The sequence below is a fragment of the Panthera onca genome, chromosome B4 (genome assembly GCF_046562875.1).
Source record: "Panthera onca isolate mPanOnc1 chromosome B4, mPanOnc1 haplotype 2, whole genome shotgun sequence".
NCBI classification, from domain to species: Eukaryota; Metazoa; Chordata; class Mammalia; order Carnivora; family Felidae; genus Panthera; species Panthera onca.
In genome coordinates this window covers 54,844,416-54,863,788 of record NC_138345.1, presented here as the reverse complement: position 1 = coordinate 54,863,788, position 19,373 = coordinate 54,844,416, and the positions used below count along the sequence as shown (strand labels likewise).

Genomic DNA, 19,373 nt, shown 5'->3' with positions numbered 1-19,373 from the left:
GTATACTCTCCACTCAACCAGCCCCTTCGATCCAGAGAGATTTCCAGCAGCTTCCCTGCTATTTGGTGGAGTTCTAGGGATGGATCCTTTATATTTCAGTTGTTCTGTTAAACTGTGGCTTTTTTTCTGTGTCCTAGGGGGTTCAGGGCTAGTATGACCAGGGCTCGCAGAGGCAGCAGGCCAGCTATGGCTTCTGGAACCCGCTCCCGTCTGTGCTGTCAAGGTGGACTGGGAACGTTAACCATGGCACTTGCCAGCGCCTCAGATCTGGAGAGAGTTCTAGGAGCTGCCCCACCATTTGGTAGTGGCCTAAGGCTGGTTCCTTTATATTCTAATTTCCCTTCCAAACTGTGGCTGTTTTTCTGTGTCCCAGGGCAGATGAACCTGCTCCCGGCCCTTCAATAGTATCCTTTCCCACTGTAGTTTGCAGCATAGGGGCTGGGAGTTTTCTTTGTTACAGTGTATGTCTCTTGCTGTTTTTCATGTGCTCTATCTTTTGTTGTGCAGAAGCTGTTCAGTCTGCTCGCAGTTCTTCAGAAGGAATTGCTCTGTTAATAGGTGTAGATTTGTTGTGTCTGTGGAGGAGATGAGTTCAGGGTCTTCTATGTTGCCATCTTGGATCAGAAGTTCTCTGTCAGTTAGGGTTTGATCAGAGAAGCAGAGGCACTATGCATGATACAAGGGATTTACTGGAGGGATTTAACCTTATGTGATTGTGTGAAGTGGTCAAGCTCTTCCCTGGTGTTTGTCACCTGTGTGTGTGGCACTGAAGTCCACGCCAACGGTCAGGAAGAGAAGGTGATGTACAGTGGGGGTGCAGAGGCAAACTGCAACCTGTGAATCATGAATCGTGTTTCTTAGCAGAACCTGTATTAGTCTCAGTGCCTCACAGTCTCCAGTGTGGATGATTCAGGAGTGGGTGTACATGCACATGGACTGGCATACTGCTTGGCTGAGGGTTCAGAGAAGCTGAAGGAGAACCAACAGCATCTGGGGGAGATACAGACTCTGCTCTTTCCCCAAGGATATCTAGCAGCAGCCAGAGTTGTGGGCTTGGTGCTGCCCTGTGCCAGTGAGGTCATCAGTCCTGGTCTTAACTAACCTTTCCACATATGGAAAACAAGGGTACTCTTTCACTTCTACCTTCCATATATCTGGCTGTCCAAGGAAACAAGTGCCCCTTGTACAACCAAAGACAAACTCTTCTTCTCCCCCAAAAAGGGCACAGGTTCTTGTTATTCATCTTTGGATGATGCTCATTCCTCTTGCTAAATCACATCCTTCTTGGTAATCCTCTAACTTAATTCCTGAGATATGAAGTCAGCTACTATTAGCACATTTTATTTAGATGTTAGGAAAATAGGAAAAGGGACCTAGATACATACATACATACCTACCACCAACAACAAAAAGGAAGAGATGCTTATAGTTATTACAGTTCTGTTTCTCACCTGGTCATGTGGTCATTAGATGTTATTTTATAACTATGTTCTTCACTTACGTATTCCTTCTTTGCTGTCAACAACACCTCACCTGGTTACAAATCCTTGCCCGGTGTGTGGACTTGCCTTAGCAGTTTGCTTGGATTTAGCTTTTGTAGTTTTGCATTAACTTTGATCACAGAATGTGGGAATACCAAAAGGTACCCTAGAGGTTTTCCTACATTTCACACATACTCTTCCTTATTTCAGTAGTGTTGTAGCAATCCAATTTCCCTTCAATAGTCAGAATCAGTCACCCAAGCCAGTACAGTAACCTCCATCTTTTCCTGTTGATTTACTGGCATGAGGAGCTCAAAGTGGAAGAGGCAGTCCACTTCCATTTATTTTTATTATTTTTTTTTTAATTTAAATTTTAGTTTTAGTGAACATACAGTGCAATATTGGTTTCTGGAGTAGAATTCAGTAATTCATCACATATAATACCCAGTGTTCATCACAACAAGTGCTCTTAATACCCATCACCCATTTAGCCCACCCTCTGCCCACCTCCCTCCATCAACCCTTTTTGTTCTCTATCGTTAAGATTCTCTTATGGGGGTGCCTGGGTGGCTCAGTGGGGTAAGCATCTGACTTTGGCTCAAGTCATGATCTCATGGTTCGTGAGTTTGGGCTCCACACTGGTCTCCTTGCTGACAGCTCAGAGCCTGGAGCCTGCTTTGGATTCTGTGTCTCCCTCTCTCTGCCACTCCCCTGCTCACACTCTGTTTCTCTCTTTCAAAAATAAACACTAAAAAGTCTCTTACGGTTTGTTTCTCTCTCTTTTTCCTTTGTCTCTTCCCATATGTTCATCTGTTTCTTAAATTCCACATATGAGTGAGATCATAGAGTATTTATCTTCCTCTGACTGACTGATTTCACTTAGCATAATACACTCTGGCTCCATCAATGTCGTTGTAAATGGCAAGATTTAATTTTTTTGATGGCTGAGTAATATTCCATTGTGTATATATACCACATCTTTTTTATCCATTCATCAGTTGTTGATGGACATTTGGGCTGTCTCCACAGTTTGACTATTGTTGATAATGCTGCTGTAAACATCAGGGTGCATGTACCCCTTTGAATCAGTATTTTTGTATCCTTTGGGTAAATACCTAGTAATGCAATTTCTGGGTTATAGGGTAGTTCTTGAGGAGCCTCCATACTATTCTCCAGAATGGCTACACCAGTTTGCAATCCCACCAACTTCTGTTTAAATGGAACCACTGCATTTTCCCCTGGTAGAAGCATTCCTTCCTGATAAGACCTCTAAGCCAACAAGGTTCAAAGTTTCAGGGATGGGAAGCAAACATTTTATTAGTGGATCACTAGTAAGTGGTAATAGTAAGAAGAGCCACTCTCATTTCCACCCTGATCCCTAGGCTCAAGAATCTGATCTATAGGACAAACAGCATTATTCATTGTTTTGGTAGGTAAGGGCAGTTATACTGGCTTCCACTTAGTCTTTCCTAAGAGGGGACTGATATATGTATTTGGCCCATTGCTGAATGTATCTATTCTGATAATATGATCTAGAACTGGAGAAATAACCATAGAATGGGTTAGAGGATCTCCTGAGCCCACTGTATGATGGACATGAGCAAAACTGCATTGATCACGTGATTTGCATAAGTCCAGTCCCTGTTTTGACTGGTGGATCACCATGGCATTTGTCTTCCAGGAACTGTCCATTCAGAGTTAGTGTCCAGTAATTTATGAGAAGCTATTTTCCTTTCCCCAATACATAATTACCCTGATACGTTTCTTTGGAGAACACTAGTGAGAAGATTTACTATATAAATTTTTAGTTGTGTCTTTTCTCACAGGGTCCCAATCTCTATTCAGGGGACTCTGGGTCTATAAATTGGTTCTTTTCTGGGAGCTGGTTGAAAGACTCTGACTCTATAGTGATTCAAGTCAAACTTAGTTTACCAGAATCAGGGCTTTGGATTCTGCATATTCAAATCAAGTAAACCGTTTCAAGGACATCATGATCAACTAGCCAATGCCAGAGTTCTCTGCGGATCAGACTATTCTGATTACTGTTTCTGCTCTGTTGCCTATTATAGCAACCACATATATCTTTTCTTTGGTTGTGAACTGAATTAGCCCTCATACCTTGGAAAGTCCATTATTCTCATTGATTCTGTTGATCTGCTTCAAAGGCAGTACTTCCCTCACTGTCATTCCTAGCTTACAGAGAACAGTCACTGTGAGCTCCTCAGGGAAGCTGGGTAGCATTCTCCTTTCCTGAAGCCTCTGGATCCCCTCCTTTAGTGTATACCCAGAAAGTTCTAGCCCTTCAGTATCATTGAGATCTACACCTGTGTCATTCTATCTCAACTTTCTAATAATTCATCTTTGGAGCCAGGTTTCTGGCAACCAACAAAGTAAATTATTAGAGCCACTCCTGGCCACTGTACTACTGCACTAAACCAGAATTACATATTGAGTCTGTATCAGTGAATTTAGCTTCATTTAATATTCTATTCACTCTGATTTAGTACCGTTGGGATCTGTTCCCTCACATATTCCCACCATATTTCTGGTGATATAGGCATACCTCAGAGATCTTCAGATTTGTTTCCAACCACTGCAATAATAAGTCAATATCACAATAAAGCTAGTCAAATGAACTTTTTAGTTGTCCAGTGCATATAAACATTATGTTTATACTGTTCTCTACTAAGTGTGCAATAGAACGTCAAACAATGATGTTCATACCTAATTAGAGATACTTGATTGCTGAAAAATCCTAGCTATCATCTGAGCTTTCAGTGAGTGTAATGTTTTTGCTGATAGAGGGTCTTGCTGTAATGTTGATGGCTTCTGACTGATCAGGGTGGTGGTTTTGAAGGGTGGGGTGGCTGTGGCAATTTCTTAAATAAGACAACACTTAAGTTTGCTGCATTAATAGATTCTTCCTTTCACGAATGATTTCTCTGTATGTGTGATAGCATTTCACCCACAGTAGAACATCTTTCAGAATTGGAGTCAGTCCTCTCAAAACTTGTCACTGCTCTATCAACTAAGTTTATGTAATATTCTAAATCCTTGGTTGTCCTTTCAACCATCTTCACAGCATCTTCACTGGGAGTAGATTCCATGTCAAGAAACCACTTTCTTTGTTCATTTAACTTCTGTTAAAGTTTTATCATGAGATGGCAGCAATTCAGTCACATCTTCAGGCTCCACTTTTTTTTTTTTTTAAGTTTATTTATTTATTTTGAGAGAGAGAAAGAATGAGCAGGGGAGGAACAGAGAGAGAGAGAATCCCAAGCAGGCTCCACACTGTCAACACAGAGCCAATGCAGCACTTGAACTCATGAACCGTGAGATTGTGACCTGAGCCGAAACCAAGAGATGGACGCTTAACCCACTGAGCCACCTAGGTGTCCCAGGCTCCACTTCTAATTCTAGTTCTCTTGCTATTCCCACCTCATCTGCAGTGACTTACTCCACTGAAATCTTGAGCCCTTCATCCATGAGGGTTGGAATCAACTGCTTCCAAACTCCTATTAATGTTGATATTTTGACATTTTCCCATGGATCATGAATTTTCTGAATGGCATCTAGAGTGATGAATCCTTTCCAGAGGTTTTCAATTGATTTTACCCAAACCCATCAGAGCAATCCCTATCTGTGGCAGCTATAGCCTTATGAAATGTATTTTATAAATAATAAGACTTGAAAGTAAATGACCCACGAATTACAGATGGATGTTGTGTTATCAGGCATGAAAACAAGATGAATCTCTTTAAACATCTTCATCAGAGCTCTTGGGTGACCAGTGCATTGTCAATGAAAGAAATCTTTTTTCTGAGCCCTAGGGCTCAAATAGAGCTCAAATATAACCCACGTTATAAACAGATGTGCATAATTATAGATTCAGGCTTATAGAACACAGGCAGAATAGATTTAGCATAATTCTTCTTGCCCCTATGATTTTTGGAATTATGAATGAGCATTGGCTTCAACTTAAAGTCACCAGCTGCTTTAGATCCTACCAAGAGAGTCAGTCTGTTCTTAGAAGCTTTGTAGCCAGGCATTGACTTCTCCTCTCTATGAAAGTCTTACATGGCATCTTCCAGTAGAAGGCTACAATAAAAATCTGTTGTTTCTTGTGGCCACCTTAATTAACTATTTTAGCTAAATCTTCTGGATAACTTGGTGTTTCTACATCAACACTTGCTGCTTAACACTTTTATGTTATGGAGATTAAACCTAGCAAACCAACCTCGACTAGCTTCAAACTTTTCTTCACCTTCCTCACCTTTCTGAGCTTTCGTAGAATTTTAGTAAATGTGCCGAAGTGAGCACTCAGCCTTCCTAGAATTGAAGAGAGTCAGGGCCTTGCTCTGGATTAGGCTTTGGCTTAGGGGAATGTTGTGGCTGGTGTGATCTTCTGTTCGGATTACTAAACCTCTCTCCATATCAGCATTAAGGCTGTTTTCCTTTCTTACGTTTCATACGTTTACTGGAATAGTACTTTTAATTTCCTTCCAGAACTTTTCCCTTCCATTCACAACTCAGCTAACTGACTCAAGAGGTCTAACTTTCAGCCTGTATTGGCTTTTGACATTCGGTAGTCTTGGCCCAGTACCTATAGGAGATAAGGGGTTCTTCTGGGACAATCATAGAGACTTTGAGTTTCCTTTATACAGATCCTACATTTCTCTCAGGTTTTTCAGCATATTTAGGAGGGGCTAATCAACTGCATTATTCTCAACAGAAATATTCTGTGACAGCAAACACTTGGTCACCCAGAGCCTTTCCCTCTCTAGATACTTAATTACTGGTGTCTAGATTGTAATCTAAATAACTTTGTCTACTACATGCCATGGAATACCAATTGAACTGCAGGCAAGGGTCATTAATGCCTAAATCTAATCAGATCGGAGACTATTCTAGGTGGCATAGAAGCAATTTAGAGAACCTGCTTTTAAGTTTCTTTTCCTCTGGAACAACATTTGATATTGGTTAGGGTTCACTCAGAGAAGCTGAATCATGAGTGATTTAAGGGATTTATTGTAGGGATCAGTTCCTGTATGATCATGGGGCCTGGTTAAGCAGTCCATTGCTAGTCCTGAAGTCAGCAGTGCCAGCAGTAGGAACGGGAAGATGGAGATGGAGTGTGGGAGGGTAAAGATGAGCTCAAACCCAGGAGGACAAAATGGAGCTTGTCTGCCTTTCACTTGGACTTGTGTTGGTTGTGTAACCGCCTCCAAGGCTCTGACTCCAGATGCTGGTGCCCTGCAGAAGAGCTAGTACACTTGCCATAGAAAATTGCACAAGAACATGGCCAGGGATTCAGGGAAGCTGAAGAAGCTGTGGGCCAAGCTGCTGCCCCAAAGAGGTTCAGTAGGAGCTGGTGGAATTGGGTTCTGCTTTATGCCAGGAAGGTGAAGCAGCAGATCCATGACAATGTGAATGAACCCCAGCAGCACCTGACATTATGCCAGCCATCTGAATGTAAACCTGACTGCTGTTTCATTTTTACCTTCCAGGTCTGAAGCAGAGTTCACTTGTGACCAATCCTAACCAGAATCATGCAGGGAAGGCAATTCTGGTATTGACATAATACAAAAACACCATAACATCCTATTTTAAATCATAGCCATGAGATTTCATCTTATGAAAATTTGGGGCCTTAAAGCTGGACACTGATTAAAGCAGGCTGATGTTTTAGAGAGCATCAAGGACATCTTTAAAAATTTTTGGTTTCTATTGGTATGGTGTCAAAAGGAATCTCACTTTGACTTTAATACTCGGATTGATTAGAATCGTACATTAAGTCTGCTTTATAAATTAGTGATGATGGACTTATAATGTCAATTCCAGTAGCACACTCGATTTTTCTTTTAATTGTTACATCAGCTTGTTTATAATCACCAACGCCTTATCTTGCCAACATATGAACCCAAATATGTTTTCATGAAATAATAGCTAAGTAGTTATGGGGTGAATATCACTCATCATCAGGGAAATACAAATCAAAACCACAATGAGATACTACTTCATAACCTGTCAGAATGGCTAAAATTAACAACTCAGGAGACGACAGATGTTGGTGAGGATATGGAGAAAGGGGAACACTTTTGCACTGTTGATGGGAATGCAGACTGGTCTAGCCACTTTGGAAAACAATATGAAGGTTCCTCAAAAAATTGAAGATAGAGCTACCCTATGACCCAGCAATTGCACTACTAGGTATTTATCCAAAGGATACAAAAATGCTGATTTGAAGAAGCACAACACACCAGTATTTATAGCAGCACTATCAACAATAGCCAAATTATGAAAAGAACCCAAATGTACATCGACTGATGAATGGATAAGGTAGGTGTGGTATATATATATATATACAATGGAATATTGGCAATCAAAAGAATGAAATCTTGCCATTTACAACAACATGGATGGAATTAGAGTGTATTATGCTAAGCGAAGTAAGAGAAAGACAAATTAAGATTTCATTCATGTGTGGTGTTTAAGAAACAAGCAGATGAACATAGGGGAAGGGAAGGAAAAATAAGATAAAAACAGAGAGGAAGGCAAATCATAAGAGACTTTCAAATACACAGAATAAACTGCGGGTTACTGGAGGGGAGGTGGGTGGGGCAATGAGCTGAATGAGTGATGGGCATTAAATAGAGCACTTGTTGTGATGAGCACTGGGTGTTATATGTAAGTGATGAATCACTAAATTCTACTCTTGAAACCATTATTGCATTATATGTTAACTACCTTGGATTCAAATTAGCAAAAAAAAAGCTTCCTTTTGTTTCAAAGTTTGGTCACTTAAATGACTTAGGAGACTGTTGGACCACTGCCCTACAACACAGTAAATATAATAATGATCATTTATTAAATGCATAACTATGTGCCAGTTACTATGTTAAAACTTTCCATATATTATCTCACTTAATTCTTTAAAACAATACTATGAAAGCTAGATATTGTCCCCTTGTACAGATGGGGAAATTGAGGCTTGGTTTAGTGCTTAGCCTGAGCTAAGAGGAGGACCTAAAATTTAGGTCTATGTGACTCCAGCACACATGCTCTTAACCACCTTACTCTACTACTGTAAGTTTGTCTGTATTTCTGATGGTGAGGAATAGCCAAAAATCAACAGAGATACCTAAAACTAATTAATTATTGCATCTTTTTTTCCTTCCTCATAGCTCTAACTGAAGAATTGGAGTCTGTAACCAATGAGCTACATGCAGTAGACATTCAAATTCAGGAACTTCTGGAAAAGCAACAAGAGCTTATTCAGAAAAAGAACATCCTAACAAACCAAATAAAGCAGCATTTTGAGGATTCTGATGCTGGGGAAAGCAGTGAATGGGATTCTTCACCTGCTGCTTGGAATAAAGAAGGTTTGCTCTGTTTTTGTTTGCTAGTCTTGTTTCTGCTTGTTTCTTTACACAGGAGTTAAATCATTGTTCCTGGATCAGTGCTTTCTAGGCACTTGGAAGGGAAACTGGCTGTTCCTTAAGTGCATGGGAAACCAGTAGGCAAACCATTCTTTGCCCATGTTCTTTTTGAATGAAGCTTTTATTATTCACACTTCATTATTTTTTCCAAATGTGGTTCATTTTTTAAAAATTTTTTTAATGTTTATTTTTGAGAGAGAAAGAGAGACAGAGCATGAGCGGGGGAGGGGTACAGAGAGAGGAGAAGGAGATACAGAATCCGAAGCAGGCTCCAGGCTTTGAGCTGTCAGCACAGAGCCCTGACGCAGGGCTTGAACCCACGAACCAGGAGATCATGACCCGAGCCAAAATCGGACGCTTAACTGACTGACCCATTCAGGTGCCCCTCCAAATATGGTTCTAGCAGCATCAATCAATGCTTGGAAAAAGAAGATTTTTTACTAAATTTTCTAAGTTTTAATTAGAAAAAAGTTAAACAATTAAAAAAAAATTCAAAGTTGCCAAAGTCTAGTTCATTTTCCTGCCCTAGTGAACACCTTCCTTGATTCAAGATCTTGCCAAGTCTCATGTTTATCATGAACTATCACTTATACTGGAGTTCGTAACAGTGCTTTTGTAGCCCTTGCTTTTCAGGGGATTTGCTTCTAAACAAGATATTTACATAAAAAACTCCGCATAATTGTTAACTTGACGGTATTTGAGATTTTTATGATACTATGAATTCCTTGATCAACAATCAGACTGGTTTTCAAATGCCTGGTCAAGGACCTTCCTCTTCTGTGTAGGTTAATTCTCAACTGACAAATGTTTTCATTTTTTTCTGATGGATTGTTTCTTACTATATATCATTAAATCTTTTTGCCTAAGCTTCGGAGTTAAACTAATCTCAAAATTGTCAGTATAAAGGTTAAATTGTCAGTAATATTAAAACTTACATAAATTCTTAACTGCTTTTCTCTAATATAAAAGCTGCCATTTACGTTTGTATTGCATTTATAATCCTAAATAATTCTAATATATTTGGCTTATTATTATTATTATTATTATTGTTTTATTATTATTTTTTGTCTAGATTTTCCCTGGTCTGGTAAAGTTAAAGAGGTTCTGCAAAATGTCTTTAAACTGCAGAGGTTCAGACTGCTTCAGCTTGAAACTATTAATGTAACAATGTCTGGAAAGGAGGTATTTCTTGTTATGCCTACAGGAGGTGGAAAGAGCTTATGCTACCAGTTACCAGCATTATGTTCAGATGGTATGTATTAATAAAGATTCGTTTTAAGTTGAACAAAGGAATTTCTCTCTTTTTTTAAAATGTTTATTTATTTTTGAGAGAGAGAGACACACAGAGCACGAGTGGGGGAGGGGCAGAGAGAGGGAGACACAGAATCTGAAACAGGCTCCAGGCTCCAAGCTGTCAGCACAGATCCTGACGTGGACTTGAACTCATGAACCATGAGATCATGACCTGAGCCAAAGTCGGACATTCAACTGACTGAGCCACCCAGGCACCCCAAGGAATTTCTCTTTTAAGTCTTAAAAAAAATAATTTCTAACCATACTTATGTATAAATCAAGTGCATTTTTAATTTCATTTATCTTAATGTTAATAGACATTTTAAAAGGTTCACTTAAAGAGGGAATGTTAAAGACTTTGAGCAGAATTGGTTCTTTTATATGGTTCTTCAAACATAATTAAAAAACATGTTGTGGGACAAAAAGTACTAGAAAAGGAATCTATAGACCTGGAGTCTAGTCCCAGATCTTTATTGAGTGTCAGCTAGGGGTGTTAGGCACTGGAGATAACAGTAGTGAGCAAAATGGGCAAGGTTCTTGTTTTCACCGAGCTCATAGTGTAAAGCAGAACTTTCTCAAACTATAATGTGTGTAAGGATTACTGGTGACATGATTGACATGCAGATTCTGAGTTTGTGTGAGACCCAAGATCTTGCATTTCTAACAAGCTCCCAGGTACTGGGTTGCTCTTTGAGGACTAGCAGTGGTATAGATAGGGGTCAGCAAACTTACCTTTAGAGAGGCAGTCAGTAAATGTGATAGGTGTGGTTCATATGGTCTCTGTGGCAACTACTGAACTCTGCCATTGTGGTACAAAAGTAGCCATAGACAGCATGGAAACAAATGGATATGCCTGTATTCTATTAAAACTTTATTTACTCAAACAAGTAGCTAGTTCTTAGTTTATTGATACCTGGACTAGAAAATAGAGGTAATTGTAGGCAATTGCAATAAAAGTTTTGTGATAAAGGTTTTTTTATTTTAATTAATTAATTAATTAAAAAAATTTTTTTTAATGTTTATTTATTTTTGAGACAGAGAGAGACAGAGCATGAACAAAACAACGTTGAAACATGAAACAACATGAAAAAACAACGTTTTTTCAACGTTTTTTATTTATTTTTGGGACAGAGAGAGACAGAGCATGAACGGGTGAGGAGCACAGAGAGAGGGAGACACAGAATCGGAAACAGGCTCCAGGCTCTGAGCTGTCAGCACAGAGCCTGACGCGGGGCTTGAACTCACGGACCGTGAGATCATGACCTGAGCCGAAGTCGGACGCTTAACCGACCAAGCCACCCAGGCGCCCCAAATTAATTAATTTTTTAATTTAATTAATTAATTTATTTATTTTGAGAGAGAGAGAGAGAGAGAGCACGAGCAGGGAAGGGGCAGAGAGAAAGGGAGACACTGAATCCAAAGCAGGCTCCAGGCTCTGAGCTGTCAGCACAGAGCCCAACGCAGGGCTTGAACTCACAAACTGTGAGTTGGACACTTAACCAACTGAGCCACCCAGGTGTCCCATGAGAAAGGTGTTAATAGGGAAGTAAGTCAGTGCAAAGATCTGGTCTAGGGACTGTCCAGAGAAGGCTGTCCTGAGGAAGTGGCATTTGAGCTGAAAGCTGAAGGATAAGTAGGCAAAGATAGACAGGAGAGGAAGGAAGAATGTTCACGCAGGGGAGCAGTATTTCTGAGAGCCCAAAAGTAAGAACATGCATGGTAGGGAGTATCAATAATCTGGAAGAATTTCAGTGTGGCAGGCAGTGAGGGGCAAGGCACATGGAAAGAGTCTTGAAAGATATTATAAAAATTTCCTTAGATGAGTGGGAAACCATTGAAGGGTTTTATATAGGTAAGAGACTTGCCAGAATTGTGGTTTAGAAGATGGAGGAATTCCAGGGGCGCCTGGGTGGCGCAGTCGGTTAAGCGTCCGACTTCAGCCAGGTCACGATCTCGCGGTCCGTGAGTTCGAGCCCCGCGTCAGGCTCTGGGCTGATGGCTCGGAGCCTGGAGCCTGTTTCCGATTCTGTGTCTCCCTCTCTCTCTGCCCCTCCCCCGTTCATGCTCTGTCTCTCTCTGTCCCAAAAATAAATAAAAAACGTTGAAAAAAAAAAAAATTAAAAAAAAAAAAAAAAGAAGATGGAGGAATTCCAGAAATAATTAGGAGGTAGATTCAGTAGGACTTGGTATTCATTCGATTTGGGGTAGGAGAAGGGATAGTATAGAATGTTGCACAAATTCTAGGCTGGGACAAATTGTTCACTGAAATAGGTTACATTTGGAGACATAATTTACATGGGAATGGAGAGAGAGGGAAGATGAGTTGAGGAAGGGGAGGTAGTGAATAGGACATTCTTTGGAAAGAATTGCTGTGAAGGGAAAAAGAGGGGACCCTAAATTAGGTGTCCAGGGTTTTTCAAAGATGAGAGAGGCTTGCCCGTGTTTAAATGTAATGTGAAGTTATCATTGATGAGGGAGAATATGAAAATATAGCAGAGAGACTATTTGAGATGTCAAAATCCCTGATAAAGTCCGAATCTGGTATATTTTTTAATTGGTCTGCTCTCTGGTTTATTTTAAGGAACAAACTATAGAAACATAAGGTCAGTGATTTTAATAATGTAGAATAGCTCTTACAGCTGTGCACAATTTCAATAATAAGAGAAAGGGGACACTATCAGAATTTCATCCAGTCAATAAACTGTTCACTGGTTTCTATGTGGCATATATTAATCTGGTACAGTAAGTGGAAGAATAGTCTTGTAACTATCATTCTTAATTATACGGGTTGCTTATGTTTTCTTTGGAAACTTTGGAATAACTTTTTTCTGATATAACTGCTTACTACTTGACTTGATTTATGTTATTTTGCTAAGGTTACCAGTACTGATTGTTAAAAATGATAGTAAAGTAAAAATTCACAATCATATCTATTTTTATCTTTATAGTAACAAATGAGGGAAGAGATTTCTGTCTAATCTTATATCTGCTTATTTGACTAATGATCATTTATTTATATCTATCTCCTCTATTAATGAGGCTAAAAAAATAGGTAGTATATTGATGTTGTGATGCCCTCAGGTGAGTGGTTGAAACTCATTCTGGAGGTAGTATAAAATTTAAAGTAGATACTTTCTCTTTTAGGTTTTACCCTTGTGATTTGCCCATTGATCTCTCTTATGGAAGACCAGTTAATGGTTTTAAAACAATTAGGAATTTCAGCTACCATGTTAAATGCTTCTAGTCCTAAGGTATGCTTCTGTGGTTCTTTTTTTTTTTTTATTTGTTTTTAAAGTTTATTTATTTTGAGAGAGAGAGAGTGTGAATGCCTGTTTGGGAGAGGGGCGGAGAGAGAATCTCAAGCAGGCTCCATGCTCTTAGCACAGAGTCTGAAGTGGGGCTCAATCCCGTGAAAAAGATCATGACCTGAGCTGAAACCAAGAGTTGGATGCTTAACCAACTGAGCCACCTAGGCACGCCCTTTTTTTAAAATCCAAACTCTTCACTAAAGTAGGAGCCTTGGTTACAATTGAATTGGTTATAAAATTATAAGCTAATAACTATATCAAGAGTTACAAAGTACTGTTGATGGGCCAGTTCTAGTCTACTACCAATTTTTATATGGTCTGTGAGCTAAGAATGGTTTTTACATTTATATTTATATATTTTTTTTTTTAAATTTTTTTTTTCAACGTTTTTTATTTATTTTTGGGACAGAGAGAGACAGAGCATGAACGGGGGAGGGTCAGAGAGAGAGGGAGACACAGAATCAGAAACAGGCTCCAGGCTCCGAGCCATCAGCCCAGAGCCCGACGCGGGGCTCGAACCCACGGACCGCGAGATCGTGACCTGGCTGAAGTCGGACGCTTAACCAACTGCGCCACCCAGGCGCCCCTATATTTATATATTTTAATTTAATTTGGTTTATTTGAGAGAGAGAGAGAGCATGAGCAAGGGAGGGGCACAGGGAGAGACAGAGAGAATCTTAGGCAGTCTCCACACTTAGCACGGAGACTGACACAGGGCTTGATTCCACAGCCCTGGGGGTCATGACCTGGGCTGAAATCAAGAGTTGGATGCCCAACCAACTGAACCACCCAGGCGCCCTGGTTTTTATATTTTTAAATGGTTAAAAAAAGGTTAAAAGAATAACACTTTGTGAAGTGTGAAAATTATAAGGAAGTCTGTAAAGTTTTATTGGAACACAACAGTGCTCGTTCATTTATGTGTTTTCACACAATAATGGCAAAATAGTTGTGATAGATACTGTATGGCCCACAAAACCTAATAATATCTACTATCTGGCACTTTACAGTAAACATCAGCTGAGCTGTTTTATATTATCTATTAGAAAATAGTAAATAAGAATTCCTAATTATACAATATTATTAAATATAAATGGTGCACTACTAACAAGATAACCTGTCCCTATGGAATCTTTTTGGTTTCGGAATGGACTCTCTTACTTTCATCTGTTGAATAAGCATTTCCCAACTATTCTTTTTTAAAAAGGATGTTATTGAAATTTTTTAAAGTGCAGAAAAGTAGAATCATAATAAAACTGTAAGTACCCATTAACCACCTTTAACATTTATCAACATATGACCAATCCTTTTTCAATTATATACCTGGAATTTTCCCTGCCTCCTCCCCTTGGTTTATTCATTTGAAACAGTTCCCAGATATCGTATCATTTTAGTTGTAACTCCTTTAATATATATCAGAAAAAAAATAATTGCAATGGCATTATCATACCTAAAACAATTTAATATTGATTCATTAAAATCATCAAGTAAATGGGTGTCTGTGTGACTCAGTTGGTTAAGTGTCTGACTTCGGCTCAGGTTATGATCTCAGGGTTTGTGGGTTTGAGACTGCCATCGGGCTCTGTGCTGACAGTGTGGACCTTCTTTGGATCCTCGGTCTCCTTTTCTCTGCCCTTGCCCTGCTCGTTCTCTCTCTCTCTTTCTCTTTCAAAAATTAAAACATTAAAAAATATTCACATTTTGGGCCACCTGGGTGGCTCGTTTGGGCATCTGACTTTGGTTCCGGTCATGATCTCACAGTTCTTGGGTTCGAACCCCGTGTTGGGCTCTGTGCTGACAACTCAAAGCCTGGAGCCTGCTTCGGATTCTGTGTCTCCTTTTCTCTCTGCCCCTGCCCCACTTGCTCTCTGTCTGTCTGTCTCTCTCTCTCAAGAATAAACAAACAACAAAACAAACAAATTCACATTCCTTTGTCTCATCAAATCTTACTTTTCTTTTTTAAAATCACGGTCCAGAATAAATTCATGCATTATGTTGTATTTTATTGATCTCTCTGTAGATTCCCCTTATTTTTTATTTGTTTCCCCATGCAAATTTAATTTTTTTATTGAAACTAGGGTCTTTTTCTAGTTTGCTACATTCTGGTTTTTCTGATAACCTTCTTGTGATATTGTTTAACTTGTTATTTTTAGTTAGACTTAAAAGCGTGACTGTGTTTGGTCTTTTCTTTTTCAAGACTTTATTCCCCATGGCATAAGTAGGAGGTACATCATAACCTGGTTATTTTGTGTGATGTTAAGTTTGGTCAGTGGGTTCAGGTGATAACTGCTTGTTCTGTTATTATCAAGTTCTTTGTCCCCTTTTCATCTATTGGCTTTAAAGCCACTGATGATTATTGCCTGCCTTTAAGTAACAGCTCTAATTAGGGGCTTCCAAAGTGGTGATTTCTCCTTCTGTCACTCCTTCTTTTATTAGCTAGGCATTTTCTATAAAGAACTTTTTCCTTATAAACCTTTGCAGGTTGAGAATTGTTTCCCATTCTTTCCCAGTTGTCAGAGAGTTGTTTTCTTAGCATTCTCCAAAGGTGGTCAATAAGATCTTTTTTGTTTTTTTAAGTATCATTATAAACCTACGAGTATCTAGCGTATTTGATAGATCTTAATCCATATTATTGTTTTTTGTGCTGAAATAGCCCCATCTTTGAGCAGTGAGCATCTCTTCAAGTTGGCTCCTGAATCTTTTTTCTTCATCCCATAGTTTTTGACTCCTTGCTTTTTTGTGAAGTTACTCCATGCTCAGTTTGCATATTTCCTCTCAGACCTGGCATCAGCCATATCTCCAGGTAGCCCTGGTTCCTTGGTTTTTCCCATTTTATTGAAACTGTCATGTCCTAACTGCTCTCTTATTCAATGGATGAATGTGGAGAACATTGCTTTCTAATACTGTACTTCTTTAACACTGAAAAAGAGTAATAATTTGAACTGTATCACGACTGAAAAGTTGGAGAGAAAATAAAGAGAAGGGATATGTCAAGTCCAAATTTCTGTTTGCTTTCACTAGCAGTTCATAGGATGTGAATACAAATCTTTTTAATCTTGCTGCTCCACTTTGCCAGAAATTCTGGTGTTTTTTTTTTTTCTTTTTTAACTCCTCCATTTCTGAGGAAATAGCCTTATGTTTGCTCCCCTAAGATTTCTGAGACATTTAGGACCAGTTGAAATGTTTAATGTACTTTAGTCATTCCTTAAGAAACTTAAGGATTCTTGAGGAATTAGCAAATGGTTTTGCTGGGATACTGAAAGCAGTTTGGACTTTGTCCATCACGTTCACCATTGTTTCTTTACACTTCTTTTGGTCCTAATTAGGTTAGAAGGAAAAATATGACACCTAATGTGCTAAATATTTTATGAAATAGAGCACTAAGAACCTAATAACTGTGAGCTTTTAGGATTTATTTTTTATTATATATAAGTATATATTTTATTTTATAAAATCATAATTCAATGAATAAGATACTTTATAAAACCTAAAGAGATTGCGTAGATTTGATAGCATCATTAAAGTAGCTAATAAAGAATAGATTTTGTTCAGATACATGAAGAGATCACAAATACAATGTTAAAATTAATAAAACCCAACTTTATAACCATCCCTATTGCATTTAGCTCATATTTTGGCATTTATATGAACAACTTAGAATTATGTCTTCATAGAGTAAATGCCTATTGGAGTGTTTTCATTTTTACTTTTCTCTTTTTTGTCAAATGAGATTATTCTTTTATCAATATTTGGTTATAAGTAAATAACTAAAATGCTATTTACAGCTGCCCTGAAGTTTAGTACTGGGACATGGTCACAATTTTAATGAACTCAACATCTGCTAAAACAGTTTAAGGCTGGGGCGCCTGGGTGGCGCAGTCGGTTAAGCGTCCGACTTCAGCCAGGTCACGATCTCGCGGTCCGTGAGTTCGAGCCCCGCGTCAGGCTCTGGGCTGATGGCTCGGAGCCTGGAGCCTGTTTCCGATTCTGTGTCTCCCTCTCTCTCTGCCCCTCCCCCGTTCATGCTCTGTCTCTCTCTGTCCCAAAAATAAATAAAAAACGTTGAAAAAAAAATTTAAAAAAAAAAGTTTAAGGCTGTTGCTTTGAGTATTGAGCATCTTAATTTACTGCTTAGCATCCCCACTGGCTAGCTCAGTTCCGTCATTATGTCTGTTTCTCCTTCCAACAGGAGCATGTGAAATGGGTTCATGCTGAAATGGTAAATAAAAATTCCAAGCTAAAGCTAATTTATGTGACTCCAGAGAAAATCGCAAAAAGCAAAATGTTCATGTCAAGACTAGAGAAAGCCTATGAAGCGAGGAGATTTACCCGAATTGCTGTGGATGAAGTTCACTGCTGTAGCCACTGGGGACATGATTTCAGACCTGGTATGTATGATGTGTCTAGAAAACTCCTTGATTCTAGGGACTGTTTTTTTATATGATGGAAATCACTGCTTCCATTAAAATTATTTTCTCAGCCAGTTATTACTCATTTTCTCTTGCCTTAACTTACGGGGAACCAAGAGGCAGAATTTTAATCTCTACTCCCCGCCATGGTAGTGCTTAGTCTGATTGCCTTTATCCCTTGAAATGTATGTTTCTTAAACATTATTCTCTCCCATCTTTAGCCATAAAGATTTACTGACATCCAGGTTCTCTCTCACATCTGTTGAGGAATTAGGATCTCCTTCAAGGTCGTCTTCAGGGTCTTTGGCATCCACTTCCAGATCTACACTCAACTAACACCTCAGGGTTAAAGTTCTGTGGGATATTTGAGTAACCTGTTTCTTTACTTCTCCAACTTAATCCTACATGGCCAGAAGCAGATCACTCAGACTTATTCTGTGTAAGACGGTCTTAGATTTAAAAAGTCCTGCTTGTGATTTCAACCTCATTTCTTTCTGAACCTGCTTTCACACTCATATGGCTCCCCTGGGGTCCTCTTTAATCTGTCCTTATATTTGCCCACTGCTCTAGGCCCCACCTGATGGCCACTGTTTCCTCCTTCCAGACTCTTCTGTTGCCACTTTTCTGTTGTGTTTCTCGTGGATTGCCTGGCATTTTACCTACTTCAGTTTCTGTGCCAGACTTTTCTTCTGGACCCATCCAGGCTTCTGCTTTCTCTATGCCTGCTGTTTCAGTACTAAGCATTGGTGGGAAAAAATTGCAGAACTGCATTAATTTCCACCTCAGTTCAGCTTTCATCGTACCCCACTATCTTTTTCTTGTTCCTGTTTTGTCTCCTGCATACATTTCTTCCAATGAGCTTTTCATGCCGCTAACTTTTCTTTAGGTCCTAACTCATACTTAGCAGATGCCTCCCAGAGCCCGGAAAGTAGGTGCCAGCAGGTATGGACGTCTTCTCTTTCCCCTTCCAAACATTAGTAATCTTGTTTTGTTTTATTTTGTTTTTTCTTAAGGCAAAAGGGACCATTTCTTTATAAGTTACCATGACTCCTTCCACTTCATCCTTTCCTGCCTTCTTAACTTTGACTTTGTCAAAGTCTTCACTCCTGCATCTTCAGACTTTACAAAAACAAACATTAGAAGCCCAAGTAGTCTTTGGCCTTTTCCACCCCTTTATGGCATTGTCCTATTTCTGTTCTTCTTTTTGCCTCCTCCTCTAAACTCTCTCCCCTTCTCACCTTTATTCCTTTTTGACTTCACTGAGTCGCTTCTGCCTCTGCCACTCTGCTTAGGGGTGAGCTGAGACCTCACTCCCCACTGCTTAATGCTGTGGGCTCATCTGCATTCCCCTTCCTGCTCACTTTCAGGAGCATTTCCTGCACTCACCTCTCTCCTTGCCACTTTCGCCTCCCTCAGTGACGGAAGGCTTTCCCCGCTCACTGCTGC

At 39.4% G+C, this 19,373-nt stretch overlaps 1 protein-coding gene across 1 annotated transcript in view; it reads left to right on the top strand.

Moving 5' to 3' along the window:
• RECQL (RecQ like helicase) overlaps window positions 1–19,373 on the top strand; it is a 58,131-nt gene that overhangs the window by 14,212 nt on the left and 24,546 nt on the right. The window contains exons 3-6 of the mRNA XM_078450041.2: window positions 8,666–8,863; window positions 9,993–10,172; window positions 13,358–13,464; window positions 17,708–17,906. Of these exons, the coding sequence (XP_078306167.2) occupies window positions 8,666–8,863; window positions 9,993–10,172; window positions 13,358–13,464; window positions 17,708–17,906 (684 nt within the window). The remainder of the gene's footprint in view (window positions 1–8,665; window positions 8,864–9,992; window positions 10,173–13,357; window positions 13,465–17,707; window positions 17,907–19,373) is intronic.